At 45.4% G+C, this 15,250-nt stretch overlaps 1 protein-coding gene across 2 annotated transcripts in view; it reads right to left on the bottom strand.

Moving 5' to 3' along the window:
* Positions 1-15,250, bottom strand: part of LOC133504630 (neurobeachin-like) — a 239,147-nt gene that overhangs the window by 39,520 nt on the left and 184,377 nt on the right. The window contains exons 40-43 of one of the 2 annotated variants that reach the window (XM_061827086.1): positions 7,329-7,446; positions 7,025-7,127; positions 6,152-6,267; positions 3,303-3,415 (exon numbers count right to left, since the gene is read on the bottom strand). In XM_061827086.1, the coding sequence (XP_061683070.1) occupies positions 3,303-3,415; positions 6,152-6,267; positions 7,025-7,127; positions 7,329-7,446 (450 nt within the window). The remainder of the gene's footprint in view (positions 1-3,302; positions 3,416-6,151; positions 6,268-7,024; positions 7,128-7,328; positions 7,447-15,250) is intronic. The other variant, XM_061827087.1, reaches the window with a different exon arrangement.

Here is a 15,250-nt window from a genome sequence, read left to right as displayed (position 1 = left end):
AGGGAGGGACGGACGGGTGGGTGGATGCGCGCACACAAACACACACGGGCCATCATCCAGCAGGTCAGATGCAAACGTGGACGACCGAGTAAGAAGTCGTCATTGACTACAGTTGTAGGTCAGAAGAACCAAACGAACGTGCCCACTTCATTTCCGAGTTTCATTTGTTCCATAACTAACTTTGTAACTCAGATATAAAGTCAAATATCCTTGTTGAAATAAATCTAAATTTAGTGAGTCCCCTCGCCCCCAACAACAACTTTTTATGGTTTGAACACAAAGATAGAATACATTTATGTTGTATAATAGACATATAGAAGCAAATGCAGGGAAATAAAACTGGTTTCTTGAAGTGCATTTAAGGCAAAAGTCTCTCACACATACACACGCAATGATACATACATGCTCAAGAGGGCGTGGCATAGTAGGTGACATCAGAAGCTTGGAGTCAGTAAGGCTAGCAAGTATTTGCATCTGATCCTTGGTCCTTGCGAGTGTGCTCATTTTGTATTTGCGTGTTTGACTGTTTACAATAAAAGTGTAGTGACACTCCCCCACTGTAGTTCCTTTTTTCCACTCATTTGAAGCTCACTCGCAAGATCACATTTTGACAGTACAGTAAGTCATTTTTCAGGTTCCTGTACTTAAGTTGACTGAACACAGGAAGTCCTCGGTTCGAGAACGTCTCCATTTTCGAACAAATCGGTTTTCGGACGAAAATTTCGCGATTTTTTTGCTTCTGTTTTGGAACGAAAATTGGAACTCAAACACCCCTGACAAAACCCGGAAATAACATATTGGGCGTGGCCAGACCAGCTGACCCACGACGCGTTTTGTTGTGAAGTCCCACGCCGTCTGAAAAAAAAACCTGGAAATAACAATGCACGCGGCACAAGAAGCTGACCTACCCGCGACGCGCTTTGTAATTGTCTAATTGAACGCCGCCTGAAAAAACACGGAAAAAACATAATGCGCGCGGCACAAGCAATTGAGACACCCACGGCGCGTTTTGTTATTGTCAATTCGAACGACCCCCCCCCCAAAAAAAAAACAAAAACGGAAATGACATAACGCGCGTGGCGCAACCAGCGCACTTTTGTTATTCTGTATAACGCAGCCTCTGTACACAGACGTGTCCTGGTAGTGCCTGTTGTTTTTCTTCTTATCGAGGACTACCATATTAACCCCCAATCATGGCTCCACCAACGAAGGCAATTTGCTTGTTTCTCCTATGCAGTTTATTATCAGGAAAAGCTAAATTGCTTTGAAAAGCCCCATGTTTTTAGGCTTGGAATGCATTATTTTTTTTCCATTCATTGTAATGGGATACATCGATTCAGTTTTCAAACAAATCACTTATTGAACCGTTTTCTGGTACGGATTGTGTTCGAGAACAGAGGCATCACTGTATTACCTTTTATTTTTATCCCCAACATTCCCACAGACTTCTTTCTATCTTTTGACTCCTTGCAATGTTCCACCTTGTTTCACAGGGGTGTCAGTCATTTTGGTCGCGGGCCGCATGCTCGTTATGGTTTCCCACTGAGGGCCGTTATGACTGAAAACCACAGAATTGCATAATCACCTCATCATATTACTACAAATGCGCAACTGCCTCTGTATTTAATTATGACAGACTTGTGTATTTCCAAAAACCAATTAAAATTTGAAACCAGGAGTCATGGAAAAATAGTAACTGGTGTAGAATTTGACACCTCCGAATTAGAACTTTTATCTTGGAGCATTTTTAAGAATTTTAAATTCTTGTGCATTTTCTACATGGTTGATTCTGGCCAACTATTGACACTAAATAAATAGTGAAAAAAAAAAAATCCTGCGATATAACGTGACAAAGTGAGTCAGTAAAGAGATGTGAGCACCGAGTCAGGAATGTGAGTGTTTTCAGGTCAGTGAGCCGAAAACATTGAGCAAGAGAGAGAGACGAGGGGGATGGGAAACAAGTAAAACAGGCCAAAGTTTGTGCTGGAACGATCCTGTAGTTGCGCCGTTTCATTCGAGCTATACTAAACTATATGAAGAAAATATGTGATGTCACCAGCAGCCAATCAGAGCCCAGAAGAATCAACCCTGGTTTCATATACATATTAACTTTTTAGTGCATTTTAGTCAATGTTTTCACTCGGACAGACAGCTTCCACTTTGCAATTTTGGTCAGCACATCATTCATTGCTCATGACTTGCAAACTGACATTGGGGCAGCATTGCAAAATATCCCCCTGGCATGAAGGTTTTCTGGCCCTGACTGCAGTTCAGGTCCAGTTTGAGAAGCTTCATGGCTGACACAATGCTCCAATGTCCTGTTCAATTATTTATTTTGCATGGCAACTTTCTCGAAACAGGGTCTGTCTTTGACAAGCCAGCGGAAGGAGTGCTACTACCACCACTGTTGAAAACACTGAACTCTAAGAGCAGGCGCTGCGGCAAAGTCAGCAAAATTGTATCCTGAGGGCCGCACTGGAACTTAGCATCAACAAGCTAAATTTAACGGATGCTTTGGAGAGTGATAAAGCTTTACCGATCGCGAGTTTAGGATGTTGAGTATCATAATCTTCTGCGTGGGCCTTTGAGCAGCCTCGTCAGTACAGGATGAGCAGTGTGATGTCCATAAAGCTTCTCAAATAGAGGGAGCAGCAATTTTGCAGCCCTGCTCAATTGGCAATTGGCAAGCCCAACCTACCAAATGCTGATGGCAACAATCCAGAGCAATGGTGAGTGTGGTAAGGAAGTGAAGAAACTGGTCCAAGCAAGTTGGAACAGCTGGGGGAAGGTGTCTGGTGTGTTCCGTGACAGAAGAGTCTTTGCTAGGATGAACGGCAAAGTTTACAAAACATTGGTGAGGCCGGCAATGATGCACGGATTAGAGACGGTGGCACTGAAGAGACAACAGGAAGCAGAACTGGAGGTGGCAGAAATGAAGATGTTGAGGTTCTCCCTTGGTGTGAACAGGTTGGATAGGATTAGAAATGAGCTCATTAGAGGGACAGCCAAAGTTGGATGTTTTGGAGACAAGGTTCAAGAGAGCAGACTTGGATGGTTTGGACATGTCCAGAGGCGAGAGAGTGACTTTATCGGTAGAAGGGTACTGAGGATAGAGTTGCCAGGCAAAAGAGCGAGAGGAAGACCAGAAAAAAGGTTGATGGATGTTGTGAGGGAGGACATGAGGACGGTGAGTGTTAGAGAGGAAGATGCATGAGATGGGCTTAGATGGAAAAAGATGACACGCTGTGGCGACCCTAACGGGACAAGCCGAAAGGAAAAGAAGAAGAAGGGGCCTGTCGTACCTTGGAGAGATCTCTAAAGTTGGCAGGCAGGGTGAGATCTAGCTCTTGTGAGTCATAGCTGGCCAGCACCCAGGGAAAGAGCGGGTACTGGTTCAGGTCATTGTAGGTCCTGCCTGCACACAACAGAGCAGACAGCGAACGTTAGTGACGAAAGGCTGCTGAGAGGAAGGAAGGCAGGGTACAGGCCACCCCGCGGAGATCCGCACGCCAGATTTTGACAAGCCCGCAAATCTCCGAGCCCTGAACCAGACGCGCTTCCCTTCTCGTGGGGCGCACGCCAGGCAGCCCCGCGCGCGGGGAAGCGCTGCATCGGCATCGGGGTCGACCCCGGCTCCGCACGTCTGGTAGTTTGATCCGCTGGCTTGCCAGATGTGAGTGTAACGCGCACTGTTCTGGCAGCCGCGATATGGCTTTCAGATGGCAAAACGTGTTGGGAGAAATCCGTGGGAAGATGCCGGGAACGTGTTTTCACTTGTTTGGTGGAGACACGAAACAGCTGCGAGGTCAAGAGTGAGCGGTAATCCACAAGACTGTACGTACACTTTGGTGGGTGGATTTCAGAGGCCAATAATGACAGCAACTACAAACAATCCACATTTTGTGGTTTCCAGTTGAAAATACGCCAAAGGGATTGTATATTGGGAGACATAGCCAGCAGAGAGAGGTCTTGAGTCTTTCCACCTTGTTTCTGATGCCAATTTGGAAACGTTTAGAAAAAAAATACACAGACATTTGTGTACATTGAGACGTTAAGTAGTCATACTGGAATATGGTTACACAAGTGTAAAGTTTTTTTCTTTCAACCTTCAAATGACAGATTCTTTGACCTCAGATGTTTTGCTTTTAAACAAATTTAGTAGAGTGGTACGTCGACACCGGAGTTTAGTTCTGTCTGTGACCAGGCTTGTATCTCAAAACACTGCTCCCCATTGAGATCAATGGAAAAACCATGAATCCGTTGCATCCCCCCAAAAAGACAGCAGGATTTTGTTGTGATATGATTTTAAATGGGAAAAATAGAACTCTGTAGGATTGTAAATGTATAAAAAAATAGAACAATAGAAGTTAAGATGATTACTTGACTGATAATCCACTATAGGTGAAATATCACGAAAATACCTTTGTAGAACACGGGATAGATGACTTCCTTTATCTTCTAGGTTATCATATGTACTGATTGATTGATTGAATGATTGATTTCTTCATGGCTGTCGTCTTTGGACAAAAGTTAAATGCATATAAATAATTGTGACATCTTGCATTTAAAAAAAATACTGTTCTTTTTAAATGTTTAAACTTCCTGCGGGTTCTTCAAAACGCTTCCCGTTGCCGTTTACCCGAGCGAGAAGGAAGTACTTTTAACTGTTTTGCCAAATTCAGAAGTAGGGTGCACACATACCGTAATGATAAAATAAAATGGAAATAATTGATCACTGTTTTTCCTTTTTTTTTTTTATACACTTGATGGGTGCGCAAACTTTCCAGAAACCAGACTAGATATTCCACACGTCGATATTCCATATTATGTCCATTTAAAAGATTTGGTACAGCATTGTAAGGGTGAAATATGGTGATAAAATTATCCTAAAGACTCAGGTGGGAGTAGGGAAAAAGGCTATAATTTTTTTTTTTTAAAGGTGACATTTTAAGTTCTATGTAGTTTTGGAAGCATTATCACCGCTAGGGAAGTAGCTGCGCCGTCAGCGTAGCTAGAGTCGAGGTGTCAGGATGTTAACAATAGCCGAATCGTGGTTAATTAGAAGACCACGTCCCCTTCTCACCTCTCCTCGGCACTTCTTCACCCCCACAGCCAAACTGTCTGCCTTCCGCCGATGCCTCTTGACGTGGCTGTCAGCCCGAGTCATTACCGGAGGATTTTTTTATTTTTTTTAATGAATTTCCCGCATGTTTTTCCCCTCCAACTCGGCTTTCCATCTAATTAGCTGACAATAATGTATCGAAGGAGCCGAGCGCGGCGGCTAAATATAAATATGCATGAACGCGGCCGCGAGACGCCGGCGTGACACCTCTCAGAGCCGACGAGCGGCGCGGCCCGGCTCGCCTCCCCCTGTTAGCTCCGCTTCAGATCTGAGAGGAGACTGCAGAGCCTCTCCAATTCACACTGGTACGTTCGCGACGGGGCTAATTATCCAGCCGAGCGTGCGCTTCAAGCAGCTCTCAACGCCGACGCCGGCGAAGACCACTTAAGGACGAGGCGAAGAAACGGGGCCAGCGCCTAGCGCTCTTCCTGCGACGTCGCCTGTGTTTATTGATCGAGGCAGCGATGAACTTGCAGTCGCCAAACTCCGACGCGCACGATGAAGATAATTGCTTTAAACGTAACGTCTTCCATTCTTTCCGGAACAAGGACACCATGAGTCAGAATCAATGCGTTTGACTGAAGGCTATACGGTTACCATCACACATATGCAGGAAAAATAACGGCTACAACTAAGTGCCCACATCATGACAAAAGTATTATAGTAAAGTCCTGAGATTCAAGTCGAGGCTCGCTATTCGCAAATGCTTGCATTCCCTGCCCCTATGGAATCCATCCTCAATTATTTGTATAGATGCAAGGTTATGAATGTCCAGTCGAACCTGGACTTACAAATGACCCAATTTATTGGTTTGCTGATTTTTTGAGAGGGAGGCGAACAATGCTAATGCCCACCACACTGTCACAGAATTTGGAACAGATGAATGACATCTCTATTCAGTCCACTGTTGAAAGTTGGTTTTCCAAACAGTCGGTCGTCACTCAATGAACTGAACCTCAAATACTCCAGGGGGGCTCGGTTTTGCGGGTAACCGGACGCCGTTCCCTGGTTGCGCGCAAAGGGTCTCACCTGCGATGGTGTTGAGGAACATGAGGTACTCAAAGTTGGAGATTTCCCTCCTCTGCCAGCGCTGCGTCATGTTGGAGGACTTGAAGAGCTGCCGAGGGCTGGCCAGCGAGATCCGCCTGGAAAATAAGACATGTGGTCGGCCGAGGCGGTTTACAAATGTGCCACTGAAACCAGAGAGCGTGTTTTCGGGGGGCTTCGGCGGGGTTAGGGTTAGCAGCAGCCCGATGACTCAACGCTTAATCAATTAATGAACCAATCGGGGTTTGGATTCGAGTCCTCAAGTCTTAGTTTGTCATTTTAGCAAGATGTTTTGGACAATTGCATGCTTAGTGGGAACATTGTGGGGAAGGCCCTTTTCTGCTGCCAAGCAAGGTCCAGTAGGGCACGCTTGGGTGAGAATGTTGCAGGGAAACAAGAAACATGAAAACACATCAGGGATTACATCATATTTGTGGGTGTCTTCATTTTTCTTTTTCCAGTGGCACAAAGTAACAATGACACTTTATTTTTCATTGTGCCGAGTTACTAAAACAGCTATAGTGTATAATTGAAAATTTCATTTCAGGGTCTATAACGAATTCTCTCACACACTTTTTATACACAAATATCTGCACTTTTGACCACCGATTTTTTTTTTTTCTTCACATTACGGATGAGTACACAGCGCCATCTGCGTCAACGCTAAGCGACCGCAAGAACTCGCCGGTCGGCAGGCTGTCTCCGTGTGAAATTAGGTCACATCGCCAAGGGTCAGCGCACAAGGCTAAAAGTGCGCCGTGAAACCACTGCAACACAGCCGCACGCTAATGCGACAAGTAACACAACCGTCAAGCGTCAGGACTTAACTGCGCACAGTCGATTCCTGTGGCCCACCTGTCTTGAGGAAGACCGTAGCTGGTCCCCACCCCGACTCGAGGAAGACTGTGGACAGCTTTCTTCACCGTCGCCTGGTCGAGGAAGTTGAAAAGGACGGATGCTGGGAATGGGTACCCAAAGAAAAAACATGTTTAAAACCTCCAAGTCATTTTAAGTGCACATTTCGTAATGCATAAAATGTTGAGCGACTATTGCTTCACAATTTGCGGCTCACTATTGAAAGTGATGAATGTGTCATGCCAGTCAACAACAAAAAAAAGAATCCATATTGTGATGTTTTCACAACATGAATGTGCCGTACTTCTATTGGCCATGAAGACCTCCATGGCGGTGTTCTGCAGCAAGTGACGCCTGGAGAAGATGGCCCGGATCTCGCTGAACATCCACTTCCCGTGCAGACCTTCCGTGTAGGCCAAGACCTGCGCCGCAACAAAGGATGGTTACCCTCCCCGACTTAATGGTGATTGTACGACTTTGCTACCTGAGAGAAGTGTCAAAACAAAACAATGAGATGAAGACCAGCTGTACTCCGCTTAGATCAACTACACAACATGGACATTACTTTGAAAGCAATGACGCACGTAATTATTTATTTTAGCGTAGCAAAGGATTTGTGAGTTGGCTGAAGTTTGGCTCTCAATAATCCCTAAATTGTCTTCCTAAAAATGGACCCTTGCCAGTCCTAATCCTAAAACCCTTGCAAATCCTAATTTTAACCACATTTAAGCACCTCACCCTAAATCTTTACCAATGCTAACCTCAACCCGCTAACTATGCTGACAACTAACAATATTTAGCTACTTAAGGTTTACTGACATCGGCACTTTTACCCTTGGACGAATAATTATTTTCCTTCTTTCATATGAGCGGAAACAAGATAACCATGACCAGACTTCCACGCCGAGACCATTCAGAAGCAGACCCCAAATAGTGTGTGACATATTTAAAAAAAATAAATAAATAAAATCAATAAAGGCATTGTGTTAAAGGCTTGAGGTGGCAGACGAAAAAACGGGCGCTGTAGGGCCGCACACACAGAAAAGTAAGACAATTGTTCAGACAGGTGAGAACGGTCGCCCTGCCGGCCACCCCCACTTTTTCCCATCTCGCTTTTCTCAGAACAATTTTGTCCCGCGGCGACCTCATCAGCTCTCGGGGTCACCACAGCGGCGTCTCTTGCGAGGCGACGTGAGAATAAAGATGTAACAGGAAAAGCCGGCGCTATGTATACAGGGTTTCCAAACCTTTAGCAGACTGAGGCGCACATTTTACTTTACCATACCGTGGAAAAAAAAAAAAAAAGATTTAAAAAAAATTGGTGTTTGGGGTACAAATGACATACAAAGGAGTGTAATTAATTGGTTGAATGTAACAAAGTACATCTATTTTGCCATCACATTAAAGTACATTTTTTAAAGTATCTTTACTATATTCATGTATTGGTTTGATGATATTTTACATTTACTCTCCGCATCTAAAACAAGATTATAGGCTCATCACTCATTTTTAACCTCCACAGATAACAAAACAACATACATTTTCTTTTCAGGCACTAATAAGTTACCAAAACAGGTATTGTATATATTTTAGTGTATTAAAAAAAAAAAGTAAAGTAAAAATTTAAAACTTTTGGCATTTTGATAGATGACTCGCCATCAAACACACAACAAAGAGTTGACCCAGTACTTTTTAAACATCCAGGTACAGTACAAAATGTTCAGATTACTGCGTGCGAGTACTTTTTCTACCTCTGCTACCCAAATAAATTGTACTTTAATCCTTCTTGTGGTAAAACATTTCATTGTTTATCCTGTCACAGCACGTCGCAAGTTGAGCTAAATGAGCAAAGACGCATTACTTGCAATAATACTAATAATGGAGTAATAATTTTCTGATTTGTTAAGAAAAGTTGTGTGTTTTCCTGTGAACGCTCGTCGCATACCGATTGGGAATTATTCATGTACAGTATGTATGCACGGAGGTATGCCTGCATGCATGTAAAGATTGATACAGCTTACGAAGCACAGGTCCTGAAATGTTACGCTAGGTCAGCTTTGAAGCTAACGCTCATTTTAAACAAGAGCGCTGCAAGTGTGCAGCGGGGAGCGTCGGCCGACCGCCTTAATTTCTCCACGGAATAGCCGGCCGGCCGACCTCGCCGCCGCCGCCCGGCTCTCTGGAGCGCAATTAAAACTGGATTAGATGGAGATAGCGGACGTGCAGCGCATCATCCCTTGACTGATGCGCTCCTCCAGGGTAATGCCCCCCTCCCCCCACCCTCACTTGACACCTCTGCAAACCAATGCTAACCCCCACCCCTCTGTTACTCAAACAGTTGTCATAGAGACAGAACAAGAGAACGCAGGCCGGGGTTGATGCAGGTGAGGGTGGCTTTCAACGCCGCCCGCCGCTGCTGCAGCCAGATGTGAAAGTCAAGGCGGCTGTGCCCGACTTCCAAAGGCATCATGGGAAGGCTTTGACAGCTTGCCAGGTGAGATGTGACATTTCCACGACCTTATTTGGACGTTGAAGTACAATATTACCGTCTCCTTACCTGACAACCATTTATAGCCATAGTATACGTTTTCTGTCAGCGAACAGATAAATAGACACTACGACAAACTTTGGCCGAGGGTCCTTCAGAGACACACTTGCTAATTGTTTGTCAAACGTGAACCACGTCTGCTAGAAAGAAAACGAAAACGAAGATGTCAAGAATTTGAATTTTCATCATCATGTGTTGCTGCGCCATGTCAGGCAAGTTTGGAGACTCGCTACAACAAGAAAAGAAAAAATAAAGATACATCTTCGTTTGAACTCTTGAACACAGAAAGGTGATACTAAATTGCTTTTTTTACAATCCAATTTATGTCCTACAGTATTTTAGCAACAATTATTTATCAATAGAAAAATATCCTTTTTTTAATATAGCTCTCTATACATCTATTGATAGATACTGTAATTCCCGGCCTACAGAGTGCACCTGGTTACAAGCCTCACCGTGTACATTAGTAAAGGAAATAACATTTGGTACATACATACGGTGCAGCCGTGTAAAAGCCGCAAGTGCTCACATTGAAACCCACATTGAAACACGAGATATTTACAAAGAAAGACGGTACACAGAAAGAGTATAACGCGAGCCCGCGGTAGCGCTAACACTAACAGGGCCGGTTAAAATCAAATGTACCAATAAATATCATTGACACATGCCAGTAACACAGCAGCAACATGCTAGCACAACACTAACGCTAGTGCAACGCAAACAGGGCCGGTAAAAGTCACTTCCTTGGCACATATATTCCACCGGTCTCATTTTTACCTTTTCTGCTCGGGTGCCGCCTTGCGGGCGTTAGGAAAAAATGCACAAATTAGCCACATCACCGCATAAACCGCAGGGTTGAAAGCGTGTGGAAAAAAAAGTCACGGCTTGTAGGCCGGAGATTGCGGTATATTTGAAAATTAGCTCCAGAAGCAAGTTTCACTGAGCTGCATGACGTTTGTTAGGTGCCGATGAAATGAGCAGATCCACACACACACACACACACACACACACACACACACACACACACACACACACACACAAACCTCAAAAAGCCACCCTGAAAAGATACAGGAAGAATGTCATTTTGATTTCTGAGCGAGTCTCCTGGAGATTTTGCGTGAATAGCTATCAAATATGAATAAGTCATCTTAACCAATCGTTACTCATTAACACACACACAAAGCATTCTTAACAGTTCTGAATGCGGTTTCTTTAGGGCCGCTGCCCCATCCAACTAACCAGTTCTGTCGGCCAAAGGGTTAGCTGTCAACAAAAGGGAGGCTAAAGATGAAGGGGGGGGGGGGGGTGAGCTGATTTCAAACAACCTCAATCAGAAGATTTGTCATAGCAACAAAGCTTTCCGTGTCTCACGCAAACGCAAGCCCCCTCCCCACGTAGACTCGGACCGTTGACAAAGCCCAGCGCTGGTGGTTTTTTTTTTTTTGCCCCCCTTTTTTGGAGGCCCAGCTGTAAAAAATGCCATTTAATGAACCTGTCTGCTGAAGCCGTCCCCTGCCTGTCAGAGGTGTCAGGCGCTGACGAGCGCCGGGGACGGCCGCCTCCAGTCACAGACGGGCCTGCCAGCTGGAGGCTTCGGCCCCAATCTAATCACGCCACCAGGAAGGGGACCGGCGCTCTGCTCTTGGTCTGTCACGCTCAGGGCTGCGGGAGGGAGGGGTGGCCGCTCGATGACGGAAAGGGGCTCTGCCGCCCAGCCTTTTGTTTCCGCGCGGGTCCCCTCCGTGAACGCTCATTAGGGACCCGGCGCGCATGCGCCGCCCACCGCGCTGTCGTGCACGGCGTGCAGGTTTGAACATCCTCCCGTTCTCCTTTAAGACTCCACAGAAGGCCACATCACAGAAGCACAAGCAACATGACGACGGACCTTATAATGAGCTAAACCAGTTATGGTTAAAAAAACAAAAGTCTACATGACAACATGCTGGGACATGCTGAGAGTCACAACTGTTGTGCTGCTTTTCAGCGCAGTGAGTGATGTGAGGAGCTCTGACTCTCGGGCCAGTTGGCCATTTTCCATCCGGCTAGCATGCTCCTTGCAACTGCTTTCATTTTGTATTTGTGTTGACCGCTTGTCCCATTCAATCAAACGGCTGAAAGAGAATCGTGATTCTTTCTTCTTTTTGGTTTACTCGACCAAACTAGCTTGAGAGTCCAAATTTGTCTGGCAAAACACAACAAATCAGAAAATTGCCCGCAGGGGTGATTGCGAGTTTGTCTCTATGTGAGCTGTGATTGGCTGGCAACCAGTTCGGGGTGTACCCCACCTCCTGGCCGATGATCACTTGATAGGCACCAGCATTCCCGTGAGCCTTGTGAGGATAAGCAGCTCAGAAAATGGATAGATGGATGGATGTTTTTGTGTAAAAGTGGGTTCTGTCAAAAACCTCCGGTGGGGGGGCGTACCCAAATGCAGGACTCCGAGACGAGGGCATGATGTTTGGCGTAGTTTTATTCACAGCAGAGGTCATAGACGGTGTAAGTTGTCCAAGAAGGCAGAGGCACAACAACGCTAAGCTAGTTCAAATGCCAGTGACAAAACTCCAACTTCAATGCGAGCATTTACATTTTTTGGAGGACATCTCAGTTTTACAATCCTCCAGTAACCTTTGGAATCGGTAGCTAAATATCTTTTCCATCGGCGGTACAACAGAAACTTTGCGTGTGAAGTCTGCCAAATATTTTATGCGCGTACCAGGCCCAGGTCAATTACTGGTGGGTTTTCGTTAATTGCAGTCAGGTTGGATTCGTATACTAGGCCTACTGGATGTTTCCTCAGGTGACAAAGTTATGATGGTGCATTTAACTTGGAAGGAGGTGTGCTACTCAGACCTTTTGTTTCCACCAAGGACCCCCGCCCCACACCCCAGAAACTCATTAGAAGCCCAATGTGCACGAGCCAGGTACCAGACCCGCGAGCCCCTCTCTCATTCACACAAGGCAATTTCCCATCCTCCTGTTCTCCTTCATGACTTGACAGAGGGCAACATCACCACCACGCAAAGCGCAAGCGCCGTGACAGACGCGATGAGGAGGGGGCGCACAGGTGACGCCGCCGTTTAAACCCCGTATACGTCGGCGTAACGGCGTTTCAAACCCAGCCGGTCTACTGCCGAGAGGGCCAGACTCTAATCACATGCGACTGCCCGGCAGCTTTAACTACACATTGGCGAAGGCGCCGTGATGGATGTTATTAATAAATCTAAAGTGTGTGAGGGGGAGTGGGGCACGAATCCACATGCAATTGTCTGCAACGCATTGCATATTTCTTCCTGGATGGGAGAATAACACAATCCGGCGTGACGGATATATTTATGTGCAGGGTGACACGGTGCACCACGGCACTCTCTCACTCTGCGGCTTTGTCTAATAGGCTTCGCTTGTAAAGGCCCGCAGCAAGAATTAGGGTCCGATTCTTTTTTTGTTGGGGGGTCTTCTGGGAGAGAGTGAGTGGGATGGATTACTCAAGCACTGCACTGTACCGCACTTCAACCTAGGTGACAGGCGGACCGGGTACACAATTTCAAATGCATGAGATCTCATTAAAAAAAAAAAGTGCAAACTTACTGTACATTTGTGGGCTGTCCAATAAAGCAAACATGAACGTCAGCGTTGGGCTGATTAAAAACTCTGATATGATTAAGCGCACCTTTTCAGGAATAATGTCACATCTATCTATCTATTTTACACCAGGTTGGACACGAAAGAAGGAGAAAAGGATCTCTACAGGTTTGCCAGACAGAGGGATCGAGATGGGAAGGATGTGCAGCAGGTAAGGGTGATTAAGGACAGAGACGGAAATGCCAGTAGTGTGCTGAATAGATGGAAAGAATACTTTGAGAAGGTGATGAATGAAGAAAATGAGAGAGAAGGAAGAGTAGAAGAAGCATGTGTGAAGGACCAGGAAGTGGCAATGATTAGTAAGGGGGAAGTTCGAAAGGCAACACAAAGGATGAAAAATGGAAAGGCAGTTGGTCCTGATGACATACTGGTGGACGTATGAGGAGAGGTGAAAAGAAGAAGATCTATCCATTTTCTTAGCCGCTTATCCTCACAAGGGTTGCGGGAGTGCTGGAGCCTATACCAGCTGTCAATGGGCAGGAGGCAGGGCACACCCTGAACTGGTTGCCAGCCAATCGCAGGGTACATATTGTCAAATCAAATATTTTTTTTCCCCTGAGAATATAGTCCTATATTTTAGAGTAGTTCTCGAACTTTTTACACTAATACCTCCTCAAAAATAGCCCAGAGGATGACCCAGGACACGCTGGAGAGACTATGTCTCTCGGATGGCTTGGGAACGCTTCGGGATCCCTTTGGAAGTACAGGGAGAAGTGGCTGGGGGAAGGGAAGTCTGGGTATCCGTGCTAAAGGGTCGAAAATGGATGGATGGATGGATGGATGAATGTTTTTGAAAATAAATGCATAATCCAGAACGAAAGCATAATTTGCAATAATTTTTTAAATGAACTTGTTTAAAAAATTATCACCAGTAGTGTAGAGAGAGATTCACCTAACTTTAATAACTTTATTCTCATAAGAACGCAAGTTGTAAAGAAAATGATAAAAACAACGAATACAGTATAAGGATGGTGTTAACAGACTGGCAATACATAGCACATAAGTTTCAGTTTTCTCTCATTTACAAGCCCTAACTTGGAAATACTTTCCCTCAGGTGACATGAAAGTAACGCTGGCGCGGTTCACGTTAAATAAAACGGAGTAGACAGCAATCTCCGCACGTTCGCATTAATCCAGTTGCGCGTGCCGCACAGAATTAGAGCGCCAAAGCGCGTTGCCATCTGATCCTTCCCAAACTGACAACTTTTATGAAGTCTATTCCCAAATATGATTTCACCCGCACTCATATAGGCGGCGTATATAAACACACGCAAGTCCCCTCCACTCTCGTTGAGGCCCACATCACAAGTTGAATAAAGTAGCAGACTCCTAAAGCAGGTATTGGTGGTGGTGGGGGGATGAGGGGGCAAGATGGAGATTTGCATAATCAGTGTCAGTCTACATTTGGGAGAGAGCTGGAGTGTGGCGGGATGACACGGTGTGGCTGCTCTGGCAGAGACCAGTGGGATAAAGCAGATGAATATGCATTAAATACACTGACACTTCACTGGCCTGCACGTCCAGCCAAGTTTGTCAATAGTGTTTATGTCAGCGACGCTATTTCATGCGCATTAGTGGAGCCCCGCAAGCGCTTTCTGGAAGGTGGGAGGAGACTTTTTTTTCCTCCCCCACCCCCCTTTGACTACTTCCCAGTTACTCTTATATCCTATTTTTAAGTTCCTGTTTGAATCGTTCTTCTTCTTCTAATTCTTTTGGCTTGTCCCGTTAGGGGTCGCCACAGCGTGTCATCTTTTTCCATCTAAGCCTATCTCGTGAATCCTCCTCACTAACAGCCACTGTCCTCATGTCTTCCCTCACAACAGCCATCAACCTTTTCTTTGCTCTTCCTCTCACTCTTTTGCCTGGCAGCTCCATCCTCAGCACCCTTCTACCAATATACTCACTCTCTCGTCTTTGAACATGTCTACACCATCCAGGTCTGCACTCTCTAACCTTGTCTCCAAAATATTCAACTTTGGCTACCCCACAAATCATGGAAGTACAGCACAAATAATCTGTTCAAAGACCAAACTGTCAGT

Source organism: Syngnathoides biaculeatus, chromosome 8 (genome assembly GCF_019802595.1).
Source record: "Syngnathoides biaculeatus isolate LvHL_M chromosome 8, ASM1980259v1, whole genome shotgun sequence".
Taxonomy (NCBI): Eukaryota; Metazoa; Chordata; class Actinopteri; order Syngnathiformes; family Syngnathidae; genus Syngnathoides; species Syngnathoides biaculeatus.
This window is presented reverse-complemented; position numbering and strand designations above follow the sequence as displayed.